Source organism: Schistocerca gregaria, chromosome X, assembly GCF_023897955.1.
Source record: "Schistocerca gregaria isolate iqSchGreg1 chromosome X, iqSchGreg1.2, whole genome shotgun sequence".
Taxonomy (NCBI): domain Eukaryota; kingdom Metazoa; phylum Arthropoda; class Insecta; order Orthoptera; family Acrididae; genus Schistocerca; species Schistocerca gregaria.
The window spans coordinates 800,351,126-800,376,887 of record NC_064931.1 but is presented as its reverse complement, the minus strand read 5'-3'; the positions used below and the strand labels follow the sequence as shown (position 1 = coordinate 800,376,887).

Here is a 25,762-nt window from a genome sequence, read left to right as displayed (position 1 = left end):
TGAAGCCACGCTGGTACGTTCTGTTGCTGTGTGTTTCCATTCCATGATAAATGTGATTTGAAGAGAAGTAATAAAATGAGCTCTAACATGGAAAGTAAACATTTCCGGACCCATGTCCACATAATATATATTATTTTTTTGTGTGTGAGGAATGTTTCCTGAAAGTCTGGCCATACCTTTTTGTAACACCCTGTATATAAATACTACAAGCCCCAAGTAACATTGGGAGCAAAACTACATGCTGAGTAGATGTATTTAAAATATGGTTAGGGAAGCTCATACAAAGGAGCAAAACAAGAAAAATGTACACTCTCTTGTGCAATTGCAGTTAAGCATATTTTCAAAACTGGAGGCAGCAGACTCCAGAACAATATTACATTAACCTGGTACCAGATGGCATTGATCTCAAAAGATCAAAACATACCAGGACAGAGCATTTACAGTTTACTAAATGTGATAAACATCCTTTGCCACATTACATCCACTTTTTACAATAAGCATCGTATCATCAATGAAAAAATAAAAACATAGCACACATTATGAGTAAAACCTGTTTTGTGACATATACAAAGAACATACAGCACAGTAGGCAGAATGACCAAATATTCCATCAAGAGACAGCTATGTAATGGCAATTATTATAAAGGAAGACAACACACAATTTTTAGATCATTTTTCAGACAAAGCTAGCAACTGTCAGCCTACTGAGACCACAGATGGGCCAAAAAAATAAAATAAAAAATCATAAATAACAAATTTTCTAACTGTATATGAATGGACTGGGGGGTTGGCAGGGGCGGGGGGTGTTGTTTTGGGGGAAGAGACCAAACTGCGAGGTCATCAGTCTCATTGGATTAGGGAAGGGTGGTGAAGGAAGCCAGGCATGCCCTTTCAAAGGAACCATCCCGGCATTTACCTAGAGCGATTTAGGGAAATCACGGAAAATCTAAATCAAGATGGCTGGACACAAAAACATGGCCATTATGTTTTAATATAGTATTATTATATAAAATTGTACCATTCTCCCATTCCTTTTTTTGTTGCCCTCTATCCCTTCTTGCTGCCCTTCCTTCCAGTTCCTCATCCCCCCACTCCCTGCACCATCTTTCCCCCTCACTCCTGCCCCCCGACAACCATACCCTACTTCTACCTTATCTGTCCTTAGTGTTCCCACCTCACCCCCTTCACCCCCCCCCCCTCCCCCCCATCTCTATCTTGTCCTAGTCCATCTGAACATTGTTAGAATTTTTTTTATTTATGATGAGAGGTTTGTTTGTTTGTTTTGACATGGCCCATCAGTGGTCTCAATAGGATGACAATTGCTCACTTTGTTTGAAAACTAATTTAAAAATTGCAAATTGTTTTTCTTTATAATGACAGCCTTGACACTGCTGTCTCTCAATGGAAGATCTGGACATTGTGTCTGGTGTGCTGTATGTTCTTTGTATATGTCCCATGACAGGTTTTATTCATAACATATGCTATGTTGTTTTATTCTTTCATTGATAATATGACACTTACTGTATAAAACAAATGTAATGGTAAATGATGCTTACAGCATTGTGTATATTGTAAACGCCATGTTCTAGTATGTTTCAATCTTGTAAATCAATGCCATTTGGTGTCAAGTTGAAGTGGCATGGTTCTCAAGTTTGCTGTTTTCAGTCTGGCATTTGACATGTCTAAATAATGTTGTCTGAAAATATACTTAATGCCAATTGCATATGAGAGTTTATATTTTTCTTCTATTGGTCACTTGTATGTGTTTTCCTAAGCACAGTGTAAGTACACTACTGGCCATTAAAATTGCTACACCCAAGAAGAAATTCAGATTATAAACGGGTATTCATTGGACAAATATATTATACTAGATCTGACATGTGATTACACTTTCACCCATTTTGGGTGCACAGATCCTGAGAAATCAGTACCCAGAACAACCATCTCAGGCCATAATAACGGCCTTGATACACCTGGGCATTGAGTCAAACAGAGCTTGGATGGCGTGTACAGGTACAGCTACCCATGCAGCTTCAACACGATACCACAGTTCATCAAGAGTAGTGACTGGCGTATTGTGACGAGGCAGTTGCTCGGCCACCATTGACCAGATGTTTTCAATTGGTGACAGATCTGGTGTATGTGCTGGCCAGGGTAGCAGTCAGACATTTTCTGTATCCAGAAAGGCCCGTACATTACCTGCAACATGCAGTCGTGCATTATCCTGCTGAAATGTAGGGTTTCACAGGGATCGAATGAAGGGTAGAGCCACGGGTCGTAACACATCTGAAATGTAACATCCACTGTTCAAAGTGCCGTCAGTGCAAACAAGAGGTGACCGAGACATACAACCAATGCCACCCCGTAACATCACGCCGGGTGATACGCCAGTATGGCGACGACAAATAGAATCTCCCAATGTGCGTTCAACGCGATGTTGCGACCATGATGATGCTGTCAACAGAACGTGGATTTGTGCACCCAGGTTCGTCGTTGAGTACACCATCGCGGGCGCTCCTGCCTGAGATGCAGCAGCATCAAGTGTAACCACAGCCATCGTCTCCGAGCAGATAGTCCATGCTGTTGCAAATGTCATCAAACTGTTCACACAAATTGTTGCTGTCCTGCAAACGTCCCCATTTGTTGACTCAGGGATCCGTTACAGCCATGCGGATAAGATGCCTGTCATTTCGACTGCTGGTGATATGAGGCCGTTGGGGTCCAGCACGGCATTCCGTAATACCCTTCTAAACCCACAGATTCATATTCTGCTAACAGTCATTGGATCTCGACCAACGCAAACAGCAATGCCGCGATACAATAAACCGCAAATGTGATATGCTACAATCCGACCTTTATCAAAGTCGGAAAAGTGATGGTACGCTTTTCTCCTCCTTACATGAGGCATCACAATAACATTTCACCAGTCAACTGCTGTTTGTGTATGAGAAATCGGTTGGAAACTTTCCTCATGTCAGCACGATGTAGGTGTCGCCACTGGCACAAACCTTGTGTGAATGCTCTGAAAAGCTAATCATTTGCATATCACAGCATCTTCTTCCTGTCAGTTAAATTTCGCATCTGTAGCACGTCAACTTCGTGGTGTAGCAATTTTAATGGCCAGTAGTGTACATATACTCAATGTGTACATTCATTCCAAATGTTACATTGGGCTTGTAGTATTTATATAAAAGCTTTCCTAATTTTACCTTTCATGTTTATTTTGGTCATAATTATCTGAGGATTACTCGAGCTGTATCATAAAATGAAGTATTTAGTGATCAAGATGTTTCCAAAACCTACATCAACCAGTTCAATTATTCACAACATGGCAAACCACCTAAAAGGCAACAAACAGGTCATCTTCAGATATCTCCTACCCATGCTTAACAGAATTTCAATGGACAAATATAACTATGAAAAAGAACTAAACACAGTCAGACAAACTGCCACAGAGAATGGTTACAAAATAATCACTGTTGAGAATTTAACCATAAAATAGAAACAAAAGTTACACTGAACACACATAAGAGTACCACAGCTCAAAGCACCAGTAACAACCACGTAACAGAGAACACATGAAGCACACAAGATGAAGAAACCACAAGCAACAGGAAAACATTGTACACATTGAAATTTGACAACAAAATAACACACACAGTAGGAAATATTATGAGAAAACATGGTACACATGCAGCATATAAAAGAAACAACACACTACAGAAAAGATTAAAAGTACCCAACATGGTCACAGATAAACTCGAGACAGCAGGTAGGTACCAGCTAACCTGCAAAGACCGTGATTCAGTATTTGTCAGGCAGACATGTAGAAATTTCAGGATAAGAAACACTGTACACTTAAGAGCACTGAAAAGTAACAGCACACATCCCACAACCTCATTAAAAATGAACCACCACCCGAACGGCATACACACACACACACACACACACACACACACACACACACACACACACACATCAAAAGAACACAAACAGAACAAATTCAAATTTTGCAGCTGTCAAACCAAAATGAAACAGTGAAACAAATGACAGTCAAAAGCACGTCACAAACTGAAATAGTTCAGTGAAACATGTCCAAGCCGCAACAACATAATGAGAACTTGAGGAAACGATTAAAAAAAATTCCAATGAAAAACAAACCACAACAAATTGTTCCTCATACCAAAGCTTCACAAAAATTTTACCAATATGCACAGGTCAGTCCAACTACACAAAAACAACAAAAATATGTTTGGCACACAAATACGAAGCAGCCAAATATAGCAATGGAAAGGGAAAACTGGGGCATATATCATGATTTTTACCAGAACATATATTTTAAAAATTGTATTATAAGCAAAAAAAATCAATATAGACTATATTCCAACATCCCTTATATTTGCAGATGACATGGTGTACTAAGTTAGACCTGTGACTGATTTCAGTTGGCAGCCACAGGACACATACACACAACGTAAAATGAATGGTAAAGCATATATACAATTTAAACACACCCAACTCTGATGTACTATATTTCCCACCCTAAATATAATCTTCATGTATGTATCTCAGAAAAAAGTAAAACAATAGTTCTGTACTTGCATAAAGGCAGACCCATACTTAATTCATTCTTATTTTCTGCAAGCACGGGAACCAAACTCAAAAATTCCCGTATGATACTGGGAAATGTGCAATGATCTAGTAGACATTGTAGAGGAAATTCCACCAGTACAGAATAAAACAGGTGCATTATCAGCACTCAATGTTTCACACAGACGCTTCCACATATATCCTTTATACACAAACCACTGAAATTCATGTTCGAGCAATGGCCCCTAACAACTGAAATTTTATAAACAATAAGTAGTTTTTGAAAAGTAGTTACAGTGCTTTACTAACAACCCTGACCACTGACTTACAGATAATAAGCAAAAAACTATAACAGTAGCCATGCCGCCTCTGAAATTATGGTCTGAAAGCAAGTGAAAACCAAGATGTTCTGCTGAATATCACACACACAGAAAATTTTACTTCAAAGTTAAACAGATCACTCCAGACAGACAATACTGCAGTTATATATGAAGACAGGAAGAGTAGAGTTAAATGTAAGTTTACAATGAGGAGATAATGTTAGCCATTTCTTTATGGTGGTACAATAGCAAACATAAATCAATGTAAATTATGAGTGTGAAAAGGTGGATGCAACACTTGTTAAACAGTTAGGTCAGATGAAGAATTCTGCAGTCAACTGTGCAGTTTGATATGTTCTTAAGGGTGACTTTAAGAAGCAACAAATCCATGCTGTGCTTCAGAAACATCTTTCCCCTCTCACGATTACTGACATAGTCACAAACCTGTAAAGCCACGTATCAAAAACCATTCCCTGAGAGATAAAATGACTGGAGTGGCATCTCACCCTGAACTTTCTGGGAACATAGTGTCTTATCCCATAAGCATTTATCCAATTTTTAAAGAATACATCTATCACTTCCACGTAATTCTGATTTAGTCCAGAACACTTCCCTTATTGATGCTTCTCACTCAGCACATATACTGGGCAAAAAGGAACAGGTATTACAGTAGGGCCACAGTGCCTTCCTGTTCAAACCACTGTACTAAGCAGTTCAAGAACTAGTCTGATTTACAACAGGGAAGATGTTCCACATAAGAAATGTCAAACAATAGGATCATTAGCATTATTGTAACTATGATCTTACAAGGTCCTGTGGCCGACATAATACAAATAACATATCTAAGTCACAGGCAGAGAAACTGTCTAATAATAAAGCTATATTTAAATGCATTGCCAATTTTCAAATACGAGATGAACGTTCTTATCAGGCATTGATATCAATGAAATTTTGTTTTTGTTATGATGATACATATTTGCAATAATGTAAATCAATTGAACTGTGAAATCCTTTTTTCCTATGGCCTTTTAAAGTAGTTGTGCTTTGTATTTTTCTTCTAAATGAGTAAACTGAAATACCATAGATTAAAATGTTGAAGAACTGCAAATTACAGTAATGAAGGATCGGTGATTAAAGGTGAACAAATCAGGTGACACCACTGATGTGGCACATTTTTTACAATAAATTATATACTGTGCAGCATTCAGTGAATGACAATGAAACACAAATACTAAAAACTAACATCTCATCTCAGTACTGCTTAGACCATTTCAAATGGAATCCAACCTTTTTTGCATCAATATATTACCCTTTCATACCAGAAACAGCAGTTCATCTCACTTTTGGAAAAGGTCATGGCCAGAGTCTCCCGAGATCCAAAAGTCTTTCTTCTCGCTGATCAACTTGAAAATGGAAAACAATGACTTGCAAAGTCTATGTGAGTCTTCTAGACTGATGAGATGGAAAGGTACATGAAAACAAGACTGCGAAGAAAAAAAAAATCATCTTCCTTCAGGACAATCCATCTGTCCATGAAGCTGCTTTGGCAATGGGAAAATTGGTGGATTTTAATTACAACCTGTTGGAACTTCTTTTCTGTTCACCACATCTGGCACCCACAGATTGCCAGATCCAAATGTATTTTGGGTTGCCACACATTTTGAGACCAATGAAGAGTTTACAGCAGTGACAAACATGTATTTTGCCAAATTTGCATAGCTTTGCTTTCTAGATTAAGGCTTCTCACTGGTGGAATGTTAAACAAAATCTCTTCCTAACCCTTTGAGTAACAGCTTTCTGCCAAAACTTATCATTTTATTAATTTTGTTTGGAATTATCAAAGCCTTTAGCATGTAACCACCAATCCTACGAAAGCTCTGAATCAAGGCTTTCATAGCATCGGTGACTTCATGCTAAAGGCACTGGCACTTCGAAACAAAATTAACAAAATGGTGGGTTGTGGCAAAAACTACTGGGGCTCAAAGGGTTGAGTTAGTACATCATGACAAAAAAAAAGTATTTTGACCAAATCTTTCGCTACCAAGCAAAGAATTTTCATCTCCTGCACATTTTATTGACGGAACTACAGTGAATGTCCAGCTGTCAATGAAGAGTCCTTTGGTTTCCAGATGGGTGGCAGTGTTAAAATACCACAACATCTAGAAGAGCATCCGATTCTCCGTCATCTGGCAAAGTTTTCTTGAGTGATAAAATGTGTGAAAAATCAAAATTATTGTTAATAAATGTGTTATTAGATTTGCCTTCACACAGAAAACATTCTAATCGTTAAATCTCATTCCGCTACCAGAATTTGGAGTACACCAACCACACAGTTTTTTAAATCTACAGATAGGCAAAAGCATAATACTTTATAAATAATTCAGAAAAGCTCACAATTTTTGCACTGCCATGTACTAGATCTATTAAATACTTGAGGTGACAAGTAATTACTAATACAGCCAAGTTGGTATTAGACATAATCTTCATAAAAAATGACAAAATCTTTATAAATAATGTCTGTGTATGATAACAAATCCACAGTACATGTTTTGAATAATTACTTGAAACATGTCTGGGTAGACTAAAATAAATATTACTTGCAAAATCCAGTTTTTCAACCATTTTCCACAAAAAGGAAGATATGCACTATGCTGTGTATCAGAACGTGGCTTTATATTTGTTGACAAGACTGCCAAGCCATTTCATAATTTCTGTCCCAGGAACATATTTCAAAAACAACATCAAGAAGAGGAAGGGGGCAGGAGAGGGTGATAAAACTATGGTTTGTAAATGGCTGAAAGCGCGCAGAAGCTACAACCATTACTTTTCCCGAGTGCATACAGCTCTACTGCATGGTTAACAGATGATAGCATCCTCTTAGGTAAAATATCCTGGAGGTAAAATAGTCATCCATTCGGATTTCTGGATGGGAACTACTCAGGAGGATGTTGTTCTCAGGAGAAACAAAACTGGCATTCCACAGATCAGAGTGTGGAATGTCAGAGCCATTAATTGGGCACGTAGGTTAGAAAATTTAAGAAGATAAATGGATAGGTTAAAGTTAGATATAGTGAGAATTAGTGAAGTTCGGTGGCAGGGGGAACATGACGTCTAGTCAGGTGAATACAGGGTTATAAATACAAAATCAAATACGAGTAATGCAGGAGGAAGTTTAATAATGAATAAGAAAATAAGAACACAGGTAAGCTACTATGAACAGCATAGTATAAGTATTATTGTAACTGGGATAAAACACAAAGCCCACATCCACCACAGTGGTACAAGTTTATATGCCAACTAGCTCTGCAGATGAAGAGATTGACGAAATGTATGATGAGATAAAATAAACTTTCAGACTGTAAAGGGAGACGAAGATTTAACAGCCATGGGGGAAGGGAATTTGATAGTTGGAAAAGGAAGAGAAGGAAAAATAGGTAAATAAAGGGGGGGTGGAAATTAGTGTTTAATGTCCCGTAGACATTGAAGTCATTAGAAATGGATCACAGGTTCGGATTAGGGAAGAATGGAGAAGGAAAGCAGCCATGCCCTTCTGAAGGAACCATCCCAGCATTTGCCTTAAGCAATTTAGGGAAATCATGGAAAACCTAAATCAGGGTGGCTGGAAGCATGTTTGAACCATTGTCCTCCCAAATGTGAGTCCAGTGGTTGGGGTAAGGAATGAAAGAGGAAGCCGCCTGGAAGAATTTTGCACTGAACATAATTTAATCATTGCTAATCCTTTGTTTAAGAATCATGAAAGAAGGTTGTATACATGGAAGAGACCTGGAGACACCATACGGTTTCAGACTACTTATATAATGGTAAGACAGAGATTTTGGAACCAGATTTTGAATTGTAAGACATTTCCAGGGGCAGATGTAGAGTCTGACTGCAATTTATTAGTTATGAACTTAGATTAAAACTGAAGAAATTGCAGAAAGGTATGAGATTAAAGAGATACAGCCTAGATAAACTGGAAGAACCAGAGGTTCTTGAGAGTTTTTAAGGGGGCACTAGGAAATGACTGACAAGAACAGGGGAAAGGAATACAGTAGAAGTGGAATGGGTAACTTTGAGAGATGAAATAGTGAAGGCAACACAGGATATAAAAAGGTAAAAAGAAGAGATTTAGCAGAAATCCTAGGTACCACAAGACAAATTGAATTTAACTGATGAAAGGAGAACACGCAAAAATGCAGTAAATGAAATAGGTGAAAGGGTATACAAACATCTAAAAGATGTCCTTTACAGGAAGAGAAAAATGGTAAAGCAGAAATGGCTAAAGGATAAATGTAAGGATTTACACTGAAACACCAAAGAAACTGGAATAGGCATGTGTATTCAAACACAGAGATATGTAAACAGGCAGAGTATGGCACTGCGGTCGGCAACACATATGTAAGACTAAAGTCTAGAGTAGTTGTTAGATTGGTTACTGCTGCTACAATGGCAAGTTATCAAGATTTAAGCGAGTCTGAATGTGGTGTTATAGTCGGCACATGAGTGATGGGACAAAGCACCTCTGAGGTAGTGATGAAGTGGGGATTTTCCCATATGACCATTTCACAAGTGTACCGTGAATATCAGGAATGCGGTAAAACATCAAATCTCCAACATCACTGCTGCTGGAAAAAGATTCTACAAAAACGAGACCAATGACGACTAAAGAGAATCGTTCAACATGACAGAAGTGCATCTCTTCTGCAAATCAGTGCAGACTTCAATGCTGGGCGATCAAAAGGCATCGGCATGTAAACTGTTCAATGAAACATCATACATGGGCTTTTGGAACCGAAGGCTCACTCGTGTATCATTGATGACTGCATGACATGAAGCTTTACGCCTCACCTGGGCCTGTCAACACCGACATTGTTGTCAATGACTGGAAACATGTTGCCTAGTCGGACAAGTATCATTTCAAATTGAATCAAGCAGATGGATGTGTATGGGTATGGAGACAACCTCATGAATCCATTAACCCTGCATGTCAGCAGAGGCTATTCAAGCCATTGGAGGCTCTGTAATGGTGTGGGGCGTGTGCATTTGGGGTGATACGGGATCCCTGATACATCTAGGTATGACTGACAGGTGACACATAAGTAAGCATACTGTCTGATCACATTCACCCATTCATGTCCATTGTGCATGCCGACTAACTTCTGTTTTAAAAAGCAAAACTGGGCTGTAAATGGTGTGTGTGATTACAAATTCCTGGACGTTGACAGAACTTACCTCCAATTTATACCAGTGCAAGAAAATGAATTAAATGTAAGAATTAACTCAATTTGAAAGCATAAACAAGAAACAATTAATCCATGTAAATAAAATAAAAATAAAAGATCAAAGTTGTTTCAATATCAGAACTAATGAGTTTAGATGAAAAATTATATGAAAAGAACAAAGCCTTTTGATTAGGATGTGAAGAATACGAGGGCTTAGGAAGTACTTTGATCACGTGATGATCTTCTTCCCGCCATTTCCAAACAACTCTAGTAATCTGGAAAGGCAGATTATGTTGGTAATTGGCCCATTCTGATGATTTGAATAAGTAGTATACCAGTAAAATACATGACTACAGGACTTCAGAACCCAATATGCTTAAAATTAACTCTGTGAAATGGGTGAAATGGAGAACTTGTAATGAAATCAGTTAAGAAATATAGGCCCTAAAATATTACTGATTACTTTGAACATCCCCCTCACTTTCTTAGATTATTCAGATATCTACTTGCTACCAAAAATTGTCACTTTCATCTGCTCCTACCTCTTTTGACGCTGGTCCACAGTTGCTCCTTATTTTGAAAATTTTCAAAAACATTTGGCAGCTTCACATGGCCAGCACATATATACCAAAATAATATGCCAAATGCATAAACATCTACACTGCTGTCATAGTGGCCAGATAATAATTCAGGAGCCATATGAACAGGAGTGCCAACAATACTGCCAGACATCATAGCTTCAGGAATACAAAAACCCAGATCAGTCAGTTTGGCACGATTATCGTTATCGAGCTAAAAATTGAAGCAAATAAAATGTATGAAGGAACCTTAAATATTACTGATCATTATGATTAATACTAAGTAATCTTATGTATGAAATGACATGTCAATATAAAAAACAATACAACAGATGAAAATTACAAATCCCATTCCAGCATTCTTGTAGAAAAAAAATTAGAAATACAGAGTGGTATACTTTAGAATAATATAACAAGTACCACGCAATTAATACACACAAACAGTATTCAGCAGTACTGTCATAACATTCTAATCTAGAAAATTATGGCATTATTAGTGAAAATGTACCAGTGTTAAAATGAGCAAAGTCCATTTTCCTTGCAAGGAGTCTTCTTTTACGAGAATTATGAATAATTACAGATTTTGGTATATTTGTAATTCAACTTTCACAGAATTTCCCAATGTATTATTATTATTATTATTATCATCATCATCATCATCATCATCATACTCATCATTATCATTATTATTATTATTCATATTATTATTAAGCGGAAGTGCACACCACCTTTGCAATTGCAATCAAACCACCTTCAAGCTATTTCTCTACTGTTCCACATTTGAATGGCACACAAGAAAATAAGCACTTACATCTTTCTGTGGGAGTTCTAATTTCTCTTAACTTTTCGTGATGATCATTTCTTCCTATGAAGATGGGCACCAACATAATATTTTTGCAATCAGAGGAGAAAGTTGGTGACTGAAGTTTAATGAGAAGATCCTGCTGCAATGAAAAATGCCTTTGTTTTAATGACTGCCACCCCAATCCACATATCATGTCCATGGCTTTCTCCCCCCCCCCCCCCCCCCCAATTTCAGGATAATACAAAACAATATGCCATCATCTTAACTTTTTTGATGTCCTCTGTCAGTCTCCTCTGATGCAGATAAGAATGGTGTAAGCAGTCTCTTTAGTACACATGTTGCACTTTTTAAGTGTTCTGCCAATATATCAGTCTTTTGTTTGCCTTACCCACAACATTATCTATGCGATCACTGAAATTACAATTATTTGTAAATCTAATCTCTCGTGATTTAGTTGAATTTAGACTTGCATGATTTATTGTGTAAATGAAATTTAGCGGATTCCTTTTAGTACTCACGTGGATGACCTCACACTTTTAATTATTTACAGTCAATTGCCACTTTACACATCATACTTAAACTTTGATTGGTTTTAAATACATTAGGAAGTAACAGTTCACTCAAGTATTCATTTCTCACAAGAAAGTAAGCACAAAACTGTGAGGGATTCACACATGGATATTTTGTATGAATCTACTTAAATAAATACAAACAATGCTAGTAGGCTCCCAGTAAATTTGTTCACTGATGAACTTGTTCCAAAGGTGGCAAAAAGGGTTCTGTCTTTGCATATGCAGATGATACTGGCAGATGTTTCAGAGGACTTCTGGACAAAGGCAGCTGGCCGTAACACACTTTTTTTTTACTACTAAAAGGTATATTGCTGCCAACTAAAAATCACACTTTCAAATTAGAAGGACTCCACACTTGCCAACAGTCAGGTGTGTAGGAATATAAGATTGTACTGAAACGACTAAAGAAATTTTTTGGTTCAGCTTAGCAGTTACTGAGAAAGCATCCTAAATCACGCAGGAACTAACTCAAGTTGGAACTGTGACTTATAAATTACCTCTGTCAACACGAAGACTCTACTGTGAAGCCAAATTTATGACCAGTGTTGGATTTATAACAAGTGTGTGGAATTAGTAGTCATGCTACCAAGTTGCAAATTCACTACAAACAAGGGAACGGTGAAATTTATGTCAAAACCGGTGTCTATTTTACTCCCATTATTAGTCAACTTTGAGAAAACTCCATATGCTAAATTGTAGCTGGAAGAAAAACAACACTGCATGACACTTTTTACATAGTTTCTGCACTTCAAATTGCCTTGTGTATAGTCCAAACTACATGATGTGTCACTTTGTCACTGCTTCCATAGGTTTTGTGATGCAAGTTCCTATTCACTGCTGAAAGCCATTACCAAAATTAACTAAATATGCACAGAAAAATACAACTCACATTTTATCTATAAATTTATTTCTAAAGTAGTTTGAAGTACATAAATCCAAAATTTCCATGTCTACCTAAGTTTTGTTTCTTCTAATTTTGTCAAAAATGGGAAATATTAACACAACTCATGAATGAGGTAACACAATGAGCTAATGCCTTACAATGACATACTCATGAGTCTTATCTGCTCACAATACTCCAGATCAAGTGGAGCTCTGGATTAAACACTGTAATTTTATTCAGTGAGCGAGTTATTCAAGGACAGTTAAATAGATGAATTTCAATGCCTCAATCTGATGCTCTAATCAAAACTTTAACTTGCTAAAATAGGAAATAAACACAGTAAAACTGTAGGAATGCTTACCAAAACATTCTTTAACTTAATGTCACGATGTACCAATCCCTGTGAGTGCAGGTAGCGGATTCCTTCCACAACATCAATCGCAATCTGAAGTCTTGTGACCCACGACAGTCCAGACCGTAGGCCATAATAAAGATCACGTGAAAGACGATCCATTATTAACAGGACTGACGGTGTACAGCCTCCGCCATATGAGCTGTCTATTACTGACCCACGTAGTCTAACAATCCGTTTGTGATCTGGAATTGTCCTAAAAAAATCATGTTACATATACATTAAACACATCAGTCAATTAAACTGAAAATGCAAAAGAGATGGGACAATATTTATAACAAAAATAATTTTGAAATGAAATTATAAAAAAAAAAATATATATTAAATTCATTTATCTGACAACAGCAGAAATTTGTGTGTGTGTGTGTGTGTGTGTGTGTGTGTGTGTGTGTGTGTGTGTGTGTGTGTGTGCGCGCGCGCGCGCGCGTGCATGGAAGGGGAGGGGGGGCGGGGGGGGGCAGCACAGCACACTAGCATTCACAGAAGCAGACACACTTCCAGCATGCTAATGAAAACCTAATCATGTGTTAAATAAGAAAATCACGGAGCCCCTGTGTCAAAAGATACACGAGCACGTTATAGCAATCCTTTTATCCTGGTCTTCTGTCTGTCCCTGGACTTAGTATCTTGAGCGAGTCAGTTAGTTCCATGTTTCATAGGTCATGTGAACAATTCTTTTATCAAAGTAATGTGGAACAAGTCAGTTTAAGAATAAGTATACATGATTAGTGTTAACATTAATGAACGTATTTAATAGTTCACTCATGCTATTACACTTAAAGAGTATGTGCTTTCTACAGGCTACCTGTTTTTAAATAGAAATTGCTCCATGGAATGAACTAGTTGCCCAGGAGGAATGATTTTCGGATTGATTTAAAACTTGCTTTGCAACCAGTCATACATTTTATGCTATTGGACAAATGATCAAAGGTTCTTGTTGCTGCGTGTTAAGCATTCTGAGACACTGACACTTTTAATAATAAATAACAGTAACACAGGTAATTTTTAGGGTTCCATTTCTCAGTTGGTAAAAACAGAACCCTTATACCATCACTTTTGCAATGTCGTCCAAAGAGCAAGGTGCCAAGGCAAGGTTGGTACCTTACAATGGAACCGCAAGTAAAAACAGTCAGTGACAGGAGCAATGATGAACGACAGATGGTGGCACACACACACTCAGAAGAGTTTGCACATGCTCCCGCATCAACACTCTTACATGTGAGTGCAGTGCCACTCAGCCCTGTCAGCAATCATTGCTGAAGATGACAGTATCATCTCTCTACTGAGCCACCAATGTGGTAATTGTGTTGGATAGAACTCTGCATGCATGTTTATCATCAGTTGTACCCTGTGAAAAGAATTTAGTATCTTGTTCTATATCAAGCAGTATGTTAATGTTCAGTGAACATGAATTGTTACAATGTTAAGTATAAAATATTTTTCAAGTTGTAATAAAGTGACCTGATATTGTGTGTGTTGTAGTATCATCTTGTACCTTCCAGGAGTTAAGCTAAGATAGACCCACTGTACCAAGTGTTATACTGTCTGGCACAACAACTTTGTTGACTGTGTGTGTGTGTGTGTGTGTGTGTGTGTGTGTGTGTGTGTGGTTTTTTTAAGAACCCTTTTTCTCAGAAATGGGTAGACGTATCCAAGGGTGCCAACTTTACAAAATTCCTGTGGCTGCATATCAATGGCAGAATGTAGTACACGTCTTCTAGGGAATCTCTCTCTTGTTTTAATTACTCCTGTTGATTTATGATCTTTGATTAAAACTCCCTGTGTTGTAAGGGTCCGTGCTTTGGTAAGGTAACACATACTGGTACTATTAGCATACTACTCAGGTTCCTTAGTTTTTGGCTGAATTTGCTTTCCACTATTGTCGGTGTTAGTAATATCCACCTGTGATGATGACGATAAACATATGACAAATTTTTCCGTAGTGACCAGGAAACTGTTTGAATTCGAAAGTATAAATAGAAGTAATACACAATATTGTGTTTCAGCTTGCCATACATTTCCAGTAATCATGTAGCATTTGAGAACTGCCCGGCGAGGAGCTTTGGCTCCATGCATCTTGTAAGCAGAGGGTCTCCTTTGTACTACCTATTAAAGCGATAACATCCCTTCAGTCTACAATATAAGCTCCTGCATCATTCAAAGCCATTGTCTCAACAAACAAAATGATAACAATCCAGATTACACAAAAACAATTTCACCGAAATCTTAAACCACACCACCTATTATTAAAAAAAAAATAACTACTGGGATAGCCTGTAACAATCAGCTTTCTTGTATATTGGATTTTTTATTATTGCTCAATACTGGCAAGCAGATATTTTAGAACAATCGTTGATGAATGGATGAGCGTATTGTAACATGTCATTTGTAAGGAAATATGAAAGCAAGTGAAAAAGACAGGGTTTCATTTACAGTATAGAGTGACTCTTATTCTGGGGAGTGCCTTTGACTTGGCCACAGAAAGGCAAGAAATGGAGGAGTGTCTTGCTTAGTTGCCTTTGTACAAAGACATCTGAAACAAACACACGTTTTCGCGATAAGAAATTTTAACTTCCATCTCAGTGTCTTAATATTTCATTACTTTTTGATAAAGACAAGTGAGAAATATTTATTTTATTTTGTTTTTACCAACTAAATTTTTTGTGGGTGCAGCACACCCACAAGACTGTGTATGTGGGTGCTGGAGACCCAGGGTACCCATGCAGTCAGTGTGCATGGATGTACGAAGTTGAAACTTATGTCACGTACTGAAGTCCATGGCCCCTTAGCAGCATAAAGTAATTTAAGCTTCTAATCTACACAATGAAAACATATTATCATTTATGTCAGATATTTTGATATCTTTCCAGCATTGATATTGATAACAGGCAAAAATCATCAAAATTCTCAATTCCTGAGATACATGTAATTAAGTACAGAACCCTTTTGCACGAGTCCTACTTGCACTTATCTGGATTTTTTCCTCTGGTGTTCCAGGTACTGATATGAATATTCTTCTCAAATTGTGATGGATTATTTATGACAAATTTCATTAGCAAATATACCTATTGTGATGGTGCAGTTAAAACGCTTAAGAGGTACCTCCAGCAAACTCCTCATATTATCCTTACTGTTCACTTTTGTGCAATCAATACTTTCTAAGTGATGAATTTCCCCAAAACGATTATCCTGTAAGACATTTTTGAGTGAAAATATGCAAAATATGTCACAAGATTGATTCATTTGTTTCCAAGACTAGTAATTCTTTGAAGAGCGGACATCCACATCTACAGCAAAACACTGCACACCGCCTTTTGAGAATTATTTTAATCAGACAATAAACCATAGGCTATCGGTGTGATTTGTGTTCTGTCAAAGACATCTGACTGTTTAAATCAAATTAATCTTCTAACTAAATTACAATATTTTAATGCCACAGTAAATTGTATTACATGATTCAACTCTTATTCTGTCATAAATAAAGGGTGTCAATATGGAGAGTCCTGGATTAAGTTATCAGCCTTCATTCAAATCAGAACTAATTAGGGCCATTACTTCTGTTTGCATATATTGGTGTTCTTTCTTCACTATCATTATCAGGTAATAAGTTTATTTTGCTTACAGATGACAAAAACATTGTCATAAATACCAATTCGAGTTTAATGTTAGAAAAAGCTGGTACTGAAATTTTCAGTGAATATAAATAAATGGTTCTAGCCAATTCACTGCCAAACTTTGGGAAACATTACTATATGCAGTTCAGAATGTGCTAGACACAGTCATATAATATATGCACAAAATATGAGAACAAACAGACTGACAGTGTTAAATTCTTTGGACTAAAAACTTAATGCTTGAATTCAGTTGAAGGGGCAGACAGCTGCTGAACACCTATATACAGCATTTTGCTCAATATTAATACTGACAGACTTGGGTGATACAAGTAATGGGTAAAGCGAACTCTGGACTGCGGTTTATTAGTAGAACCCTGAAGCGATGCAGTCCTTCAACAAAGGAAATAGCTTACAATACATTATTTTGTCCAGTCTTAGAGTATTGTTCATCTGAATGGGACCCTTACCAGCTGGGTCTGATTCAAGAGATGGAGGAGTTAAAAAAAAAAAAAAAAAAGGGGGGGGGGGGGCAAGATTCATGACTGGTGCATTTAGCCATCACGAGAGTGTTACAAATCTCTTAGAAAGTTTCAAGTGGGGCACACTTGCTGATAGACGGCATGCTAAACAGAAGGGCCTGCTCACAAATTCCGAAATCCAATCTTCACTGAGGATGTAGAGCATATATTATTACCAGCACAATTTTCATATCGCGCAATGATCACCATTCAAAGATATGGGAAATTAGAGCTCGTACTGAGGTGTTCAGACAGTCGTTTTTTCCCTTGTGCGATCCATGAGTGGAACAGAGGGGGGAAATGTGACTTTGGCGCAAACTGTGCCCTCCGCCACACACCGCTTGGTGGCTAGCGGAGTATACATGTAGATGTGCACGAGGTCACATCATATATTCTGGAGTAACTCAAGCCAAGATAAGGTCTTCCAGGTCCAAAACTTTGTAATAGGAATCGCTTGCGGTGTAAATTCAAGAACTTGTAGTACCCATATATCTTTTAAAACACTGATTAAATTCACAATATCTATTCTAGTACCATGTCCTTTGGGTGCACCCCTGTCTTAGCTGTTCCATACATTCCTAGCTCACTATCTGCTGAGGTAGTGAGTTTGTTCCATTGCATGTTTACTTCTGTCCAAAGCTGTCAATCCTTTCATGCGATGTGATACTGGCGTGCTAAGGTCGCTGGCTATCACCACAGAACATTAACTCAGTCCCTAGTGAGGCTTCTGCCAACCTAGCCTCACTCTCAGTCTTCACCTACGCCTCACAATGCCAACATCATCTTCAGTTCCACACTGCGGCAGGCACAGCACATGGTGATGCTTATCAAGAAGTTCGAGACACATATTGCCCGCGCTGTCGCCAAGCAAGGTACATAGGCGGGTATGCAAATTGGTGATTTGCATCATGACTTCCACCAAATACAATTAATTCTGCTTCTCACATTGAAAATTATTGGTGTCATGTTGGCAATATCTGGGAAGAGACAACACAATGTCATTATATCTACCACGTCGCACCTTTATCTAGTGCCACCACATTGGTGAGTGGCTCTTTTCAGCATTTGTAAATTTTGAGACTATTTCACTTTTGTTAGCAGTGTAGTCATAGAATAACAGTGTAAGGAAACTGTTCTTTTTGCAATGCCAACATACCTTGTTCTACGGTCAATAGCATGCTTCGAATAATGAATTGTTTCTCTTGTGCATGTTTTGTCATACCTTGTGCAACCTAAGAAACATGGAATTTACCACCAGCTGACCCAATGCCTCACTGCACTCAGCTACTGCTCCAGTGCCACGCGACATCATCATCGAGCTGACTTTACATCTCATGGAATTTGAATGCTGCAACAGCAGCCTAGCCCCCACCATCAGACTCCATAACGATTCCCCCACTGATTCTTGCTTCTGGCAACACCCCCTCTGCCATCCCTCCTGATCTTAAAGCGCTGATGCCCAATCCCTGCATGTCACCGCCACTCTGTCTGGCTAAACTACAGATCATATGTCATCCTTCAATCCATGGAACCCACGCCTGTGGTATTCCTTGGTGGACGCCATCTTTGCAAATTGTAGTATCACCCAGGATGCCACCAAGTATGGTGGTCAGTCAGCTCGAGGCGACATATGTGATGGAGGTCTACATCATCATCATCTCATCGCCCCCAGCTACCAACCGCTACAAAACACTCCAGTGCCACCTCGTCAACAACTCATGTCATCTGAAATGCAGCAAATCAGATGGGATCGGCAACCCTTGCTATTCCTGTGCCTCCTCCGAAGCCTGCTGGAGCTACATATGGTCTCTGACAGTTTCCTATTCAACATCCACCAGCCTCAGCCTGTGCTGCACAATCTGCTGACCATCAGTCTGCTACCCATCGTGCCACGAGATCCTCCTTTCTACTCAACACGCCACTAATGATATCACCAGTAGCACCCCTCCCAGTCAGCCCAGAGCCCAAAGCCCAGCAGCTGGGAGTATATGACATAATCGACTGCTTCAGTGTCGACATGGCAGTGCTGTAGGCAACTGTGACCCTACTCTATTCTGACCGCGTCCCTCCATGCAGCACCAGCCGCTGGCACTGTGAAAGATAATGACACCGCAGCACTGGCCATCCTGCCAACACCTCTCGCGACATGGTCGGCCTCTTCTGGTACCACAAATGTTTTGACCCCGACGCTGCAAACTGCGTGGAGCCCAGCTCTTGGCACACTGATGCCAACAGCTGCAAGGATTAGGTGTGCCCAGTTGTCACTCCATCTCCCACTGCCTGTTCAGGGGCGAAGCTCACTCCACTGCACCATTCCTCATGAACACCAGCTTCGAACCGTGTACCTTCCTGTGGCAGATCATATGTGACCCCAGCACCACCCCAGCCATCCTCCTGACAACAGGGACTAATGTGACTATCACCACATATGGCATACATCATTGTGTCCTCAACCTCGGCCTGCAACAGGACCTGCCCTGGGCCTTCACTGCCGCCTACATCACTGACCCCATTATCGGAGCAGACTACATTGGGCACTATCACCTGCTTCCCAACATTACTAACTGGCACCTCACTGACAGCAATACTGGGAGAAAAATGAAATCCACCACGTTTTGCTGTTTTCTTCGATTAGAAGCAGGTAGCGAGACAGGTGAAGCGCAGAGTGAAGAGCATGATCATCGTTTTCTTTGATACCAAGAGAAATGTGCACAAACAATTCGTCCCACCCAACCCAACAGTGAATTCTGCGTACTACTGTGAAGTTTTGCGAAGGCTCTGTGAAAAAGTGCGACGGTGGCCTGAAATTTGGCATCAAGCGAACTGGTTGCTGCATCACGACAACGCGCCCTGACACGCGCAATTGCTCACCAGGACCTTTTTGGCAAAAAAACACCGTGGCGGTTGTACCCCACCCACCTACTTGCCAGATTTGGCACCTTGCGATTTCGCACTATTCCCAAAACTGAAAGGCTGTCAGTTCGAAACTCTAGAAAAGATTCAAGAAGCACTTCTGGCAGTGATAAACACCCTCAAAGAGCAGGACTTCCAGAAAACAACTGACCAGTGGCAGAAGCACTGGGACCGGTGTGTACATGGAGATGGAAACTACTTTGAGGATGATGGTGACCATTAGTCCAAAGGTAAGGTTTTCAGAAGATGGCAGCACCAAGTCCTGAAAATTCTGGATAGCACCTCTTATATATTTCCACATTTAAATTGTGCTCAAGCACCATTTTATGTGGGACAAACACAAGACATCATGATATTATGGTCCAGCAACTAAGGTGTAAAGCCGGCAGAGAAGCAAGGCATCCTGTGTCACTCCAGGAAGGCAGAACTACCACAGAAATTTCAAGTCGATTAATGCATGATCTACAGTTTGCAAGGCTTGAGATACAGATGCCGAGATCTGTCTGTAACTTATCTTTATACCATGACACCCATGCAGTCTGTGGTCTTCACGGCAAGTATGGAGATGTGGCTGCTTTAGGTAAGGCATGTATTCTATATAAATATAGTGTTATTATATATACTATTTAGCAGTCCAGCAAGCATATATCTGCGTCTTATGATTTTAATGTTTAACGAACTTATTGTGCTCTGCTACTTATTTTAGTGTGTGTTATCAGTGACATTTCCCACATTTTTCAATGCTTATTCATATCTTTCCCACATTATATAGGTAAATGTAATATAAATATGCTCTTAAAGCTTACATAACCACGTGTGGTATGCCATTTTTTAATACCATTCAACTTTGATACAGTGTCCCAACTCAGAGTACCTACTTATCCAAATGGTAACACCAAGTGCTAAAACACAAACCCACATATGTACATGGATTTCTGTTGGAGGTACTGTGTTGACATTATTCTGTTGTAAACACACACAGCACATTTATGCTATTTCTCATGTTGGCTATCAACAGGGACCCCCAGTCGCTCCCTCCACCAACACTGGAGGCATCATTGGGGGCAGCGGCAGCAGCAGCAGCATTGGAACTAATGTAAGAATGATTCACATTTCAGATTCTATCCCAGATCATATGTGTGTGATCCAAACTGAATACTATCCAGGAATAATTACATGTACAGATCCACATGAAGTATTACCCCAGACAGTGTGCAGGAAGATCTGCCAAAAACAATATCTCGGAATGTATCAAATGTTAGATCCAACATGGTCAATATTCTCAGATGTAGTGCTGATGGATCCACCTTTCAGATGATACCTCAGATCATATGTGGTTCCATACAAAACATTAGGCACAACTTATTGTGCAATAGATCCACCCCAAGCATTACCCCGGACTTTGTGCAGGTGGATTCATCACGAATAATATCCCCGTATGTACCGGATGCAGCCCGAACAATATCACATAATGCACCACATGCTGGATTCACCATTAGCAATATCCAACATGTAACACCCACAGATTCACCTTTCTGATGCAACACCGAACCAATCCCAGGATGCTGCCGCCACTGCCTCCAACGACGTCTCCAGCATCGGTGGAGGGAGGAAGTGAGGGCCTCTGCTGGAAGCCATCACACGAAATAGTGTAACTGCATTGTGTGTGCTTACAGCAGAATAACATCAACACACTACCTCCAACAGCATCCATGTACATGTGTAGGTGTGTGTTATAGCATTGGTTCTGGTACTTAGTGTTTCCATTTGGATGAGTAAATAGGTACAATGGCTAGGTTGTATCAAAGTTGGATGGTATTAAAAAATTAGCAAACCACTCCTTGTGCATTAGAAGCATATTTATACTTGTACATTTACAAAAGGCATATGGATAAATACTGGAAAATATGGGAAATGCCACTGACAACACACACTAAAGTAAGTGGCAGAGCACAATAAGTTTGTTAAACATTAATAACGTAAGACGCAGATAGATGCTCGCTGGCTGCTAGATAGTATCTATAATAATACGTGATTTACATAGAATACATACCTTACCTAAAACAGACCCATCCCCATACTCGACAAGAAAACTGCAGATTGCATGGGTTTCATGGTATAAAAGTATGTTAAAGATAGATGCCTGCACCTATATCTCAAGCCATACAAACTGCACATAACGTAATAATTAACTTGAAATTTCTGTGGTGGTTCTGCCTCCCTGGAGTGACACCAGATGCCTTGCTCCTCTGTCTGCTTTAGACCTAGTTTGCTGCACCATTAGTTACAACATATTGTACCCACACGCCAGAATAGAATGTGCTCCCTCACTCCACCCCCCACCCCCCACCCCCTCATCCAATGCCCAAACAACAGAATGCCACCGTTCCACTTCCAGGCATCTATATTTGGAAAACTATCCTGAACAGTCAGATAATCCACTGTGTACACCCTGAAGGCTGTCTGGGACAGCTACCACAGAAAAATGCAGGTTGTCAGCTATGGTGTGAGGATATACATTAGACTGGTTGCTTCGACAAAGTACCTTCAGGTACTCCACAAATAGATAACTTTTTTTAACACAACTTTGTATTTATTGATTAACTTCCCATTTTCCACAATCTCTCTTGCACGCTTCAGGTAAGTATTTAACATATATTGTTTGTGCTCCTCTTTAAGAACAGAAGTAATTTTGGAGGCATCATCAATACAACAATCGAAGTGCCAGCATTCTACTGCTACTTGCATCCAGTGTCCTTTGCAAGCCTCTCTCTACGTGGTAAAATCCAAATTGTCTAATATGTAAACTGATGTACACACAGGGTCCAGAAAGTTAACTCACTCCCTGTTGTTCATGTCTCTAGCAGAAACAGCGCAGCTTTCACTGCTAACTGGGAGACCCATTTATGTGTAGGAGGCAGACCTGTGCAAACTGGAAATATGTCCAAACTCCTTTCCACAGTCAATGCTTCAATACAGCTCAGCTGAAATCATGTCAGGACCAGTGTGGCCTAAATTCAGCATGCACGAGGCTAGATTAGTATCAGTTGATGGTGGCCTCTTGCTACTAAGCAGTGACTGGATGCACAAATTGAAGCAAGGTACTTTTACACTGGTCATGGCGATGAGACAGTGTGTTTTCATTGTGATGGCAGTTTGAAGCACTCGCATAAAAAAGATGATCCATGGACAGCACATGCTTTTTGGTACTATTCTACCTCAGAAAACTACACCATAATCTAAATTAATGGAGCCAGCCTGCTTAGGTGTTTCTGTAACTGTTTCCTAGGTGGAGCATATGTTTGCTTGTAGGCAACATCTTGCATATACAGTGGCACCTAGGGTCATATTATACAACAACACAGTAGTGTTGACTGTTTAATATGGGTGATCTCCAATTTTAGAGTAAAGCTTTTATAGTAATGTGTCAAATCACAAGCCCAGGAGTAAGTTGAGTTATAGGCAACCACCTTATCAATTTTATAAAGTGTCCATACATTCAACTATGCTGAACTTTTATATCTTCCTTGGCTAAAGAACATGGTATTACCTGGCTGGAGACCACTACACAATGGATCATGTGCTTGTTCCTCATGTAAGACTGTTCAGATACATACAAAATGACATCTTTCTTTCCAACTACTGTATTATGAAATATAATTATGTCATCACATTATTTCATCTCTGTTTTCCTTGTATTATGACATCGATACCTTCGTCTCTGCAAACCGGCAATATCGTACTGTCACACTGCAATGTGAAGGTATCGTACCTCATGATATTTAGGGCCATTTTCTTTAAGCTTTGCTTATTGGAGGTATAAAATTGAACAATGTGGTTGAGGACTCGATATTAAGCATATATTTCAGCTGAGGTAGCATTATTGGCTGATAGAATCTCTAACGTCATTTCCAATTGTGATCCACTAATATTTTAGAACTTGACAACTTGCACATCTATAAGGGGTGTTCAAAAAGAAACGAACCAGAGGCATAATTACAGAAACCAATACCTACATGTTAGAAGTATTGACCCTGGCTGTTGAGACACTTGTCCCACTGTGACACAAGGCAGTGTATGGCTGTCTCATAAAATTCCCTGGGCTGCGATGTTAACCAGTTTCGCACGTACAGCTGGATGTCATCGTCCAAGGTGAATCATTTGCCCCTCAGAGCCCTTTTAAGGGGACCAAAAATGGTGTAATCATGGGGAGAGAGGCACAGATTGTATGGAAGGTGGGCCGAGAACCTCCCATTTGAATTTCCGCAGGAGTGCCGCAACTGTGTTGGCTGTCTGAGGATTTGCATTGTCGTGGAGCAGAATGACCCCCTGGGTGATACTGCCTGGTCATTTTGATTTGATCGCTTGGCAAAGGTTGTTCAAGGTTTGTGAGTATCGCTGGGCATTCACTGTTGTCCAATGCTGCAGGAACTGAATCAGAAGGGGGCCATCTTGGTCAAAGAAGAACGTCAACATAACCTTTCCTGCACTCATGTGGATGGCTTTAGCTTTTTTTGGCAGTTGTGACTGTGGATGCTTCCACTGGAGACTTCGTCATTTCGATTCTGGTTCGAAGAGATGACACCATGACTCATCTCCAGCCACCACTCATGCCAGGAACGCATTCCCTTCCGGAGCACAGCACTGCAGATGAGTAAGACACTGGGCCATTCAACATGCTTCCTGGTGTGGGTGAAGACTGTGGGGAGCACACTTTGCGCATGCGCAGTCATTCCCTGATGATGGTGTGTACACTTCAGATGCTCAATCCAACTATGGCAGCTATGGCTTTCACTGTCACTTGGAGGGTCTGGGTAATGAATGCATCCACCAGGTGGACATTGTCATCAGTAACGCAGTGTGGTGCTCATTGACTAACGACACCTGTCCTTGCCTGACGTGCCTGTGCCACGCCTTGACCCTTGCAAGGAACATGCAGTGTTATGAAATTCATCAACGACTGTCCATTCCTCCTACTCCTTCCACTGACAGAAAACAAATGACACCTCTTTGCTCTTCTTTTGACGCCTCCATGTCACTGTTTGCAATGTGACTGGCAGCGTTGGACGATTGATGAATGCTACTGCTAGCTCTGCATAGTCATGTGATGTACACATGTGTCCTCTAGCGACAGGCTGTGAACTTCCACACGCTGGTCGGAACCACACCTCGTTACACATGCCACGATATTACCCTCCTGTCACAGGTTTGTGAATACCAGACTCCGGCTTGTTTCTTTTTGAGTGCCCCTTACATATCTACAAATCTGTACATTATAGAGAATAACATTACTTTAAAACATGTTGCAGCACTTGTTTAGGATTTACAGCCATGG

The 25,762-nt window shown here is 39.7% G+C and overlaps 1 protein-coding gene across 1 annotated transcript in view; it reads right to left on the bottom strand.

The window, feature by feature from the left end:
* The window catches only part of LOC126298434 (dual serine/threonine and tyrosine protein kinase-like), a 276,257-nt gene that overhangs the window by 13,907 nt on the left and 236,588 nt on the right, over nucleotides 1–25,762 (bottom strand). The window contains exons 12-13 of the mRNA XM_049989759.1: nucleotides 13,332–13,578; nucleotides 10,675–10,924 (exon numbers count right to left, since the gene is read on the bottom strand). Of these exons, the coding sequence (XP_049845716.1) occupies nucleotides 10,675–10,924; nucleotides 13,332–13,578 (497 nt within the window). The remainder of the gene's footprint in view (nucleotides 1–10,674; nucleotides 10,925–13,331; nucleotides 13,579–25,762) is intronic.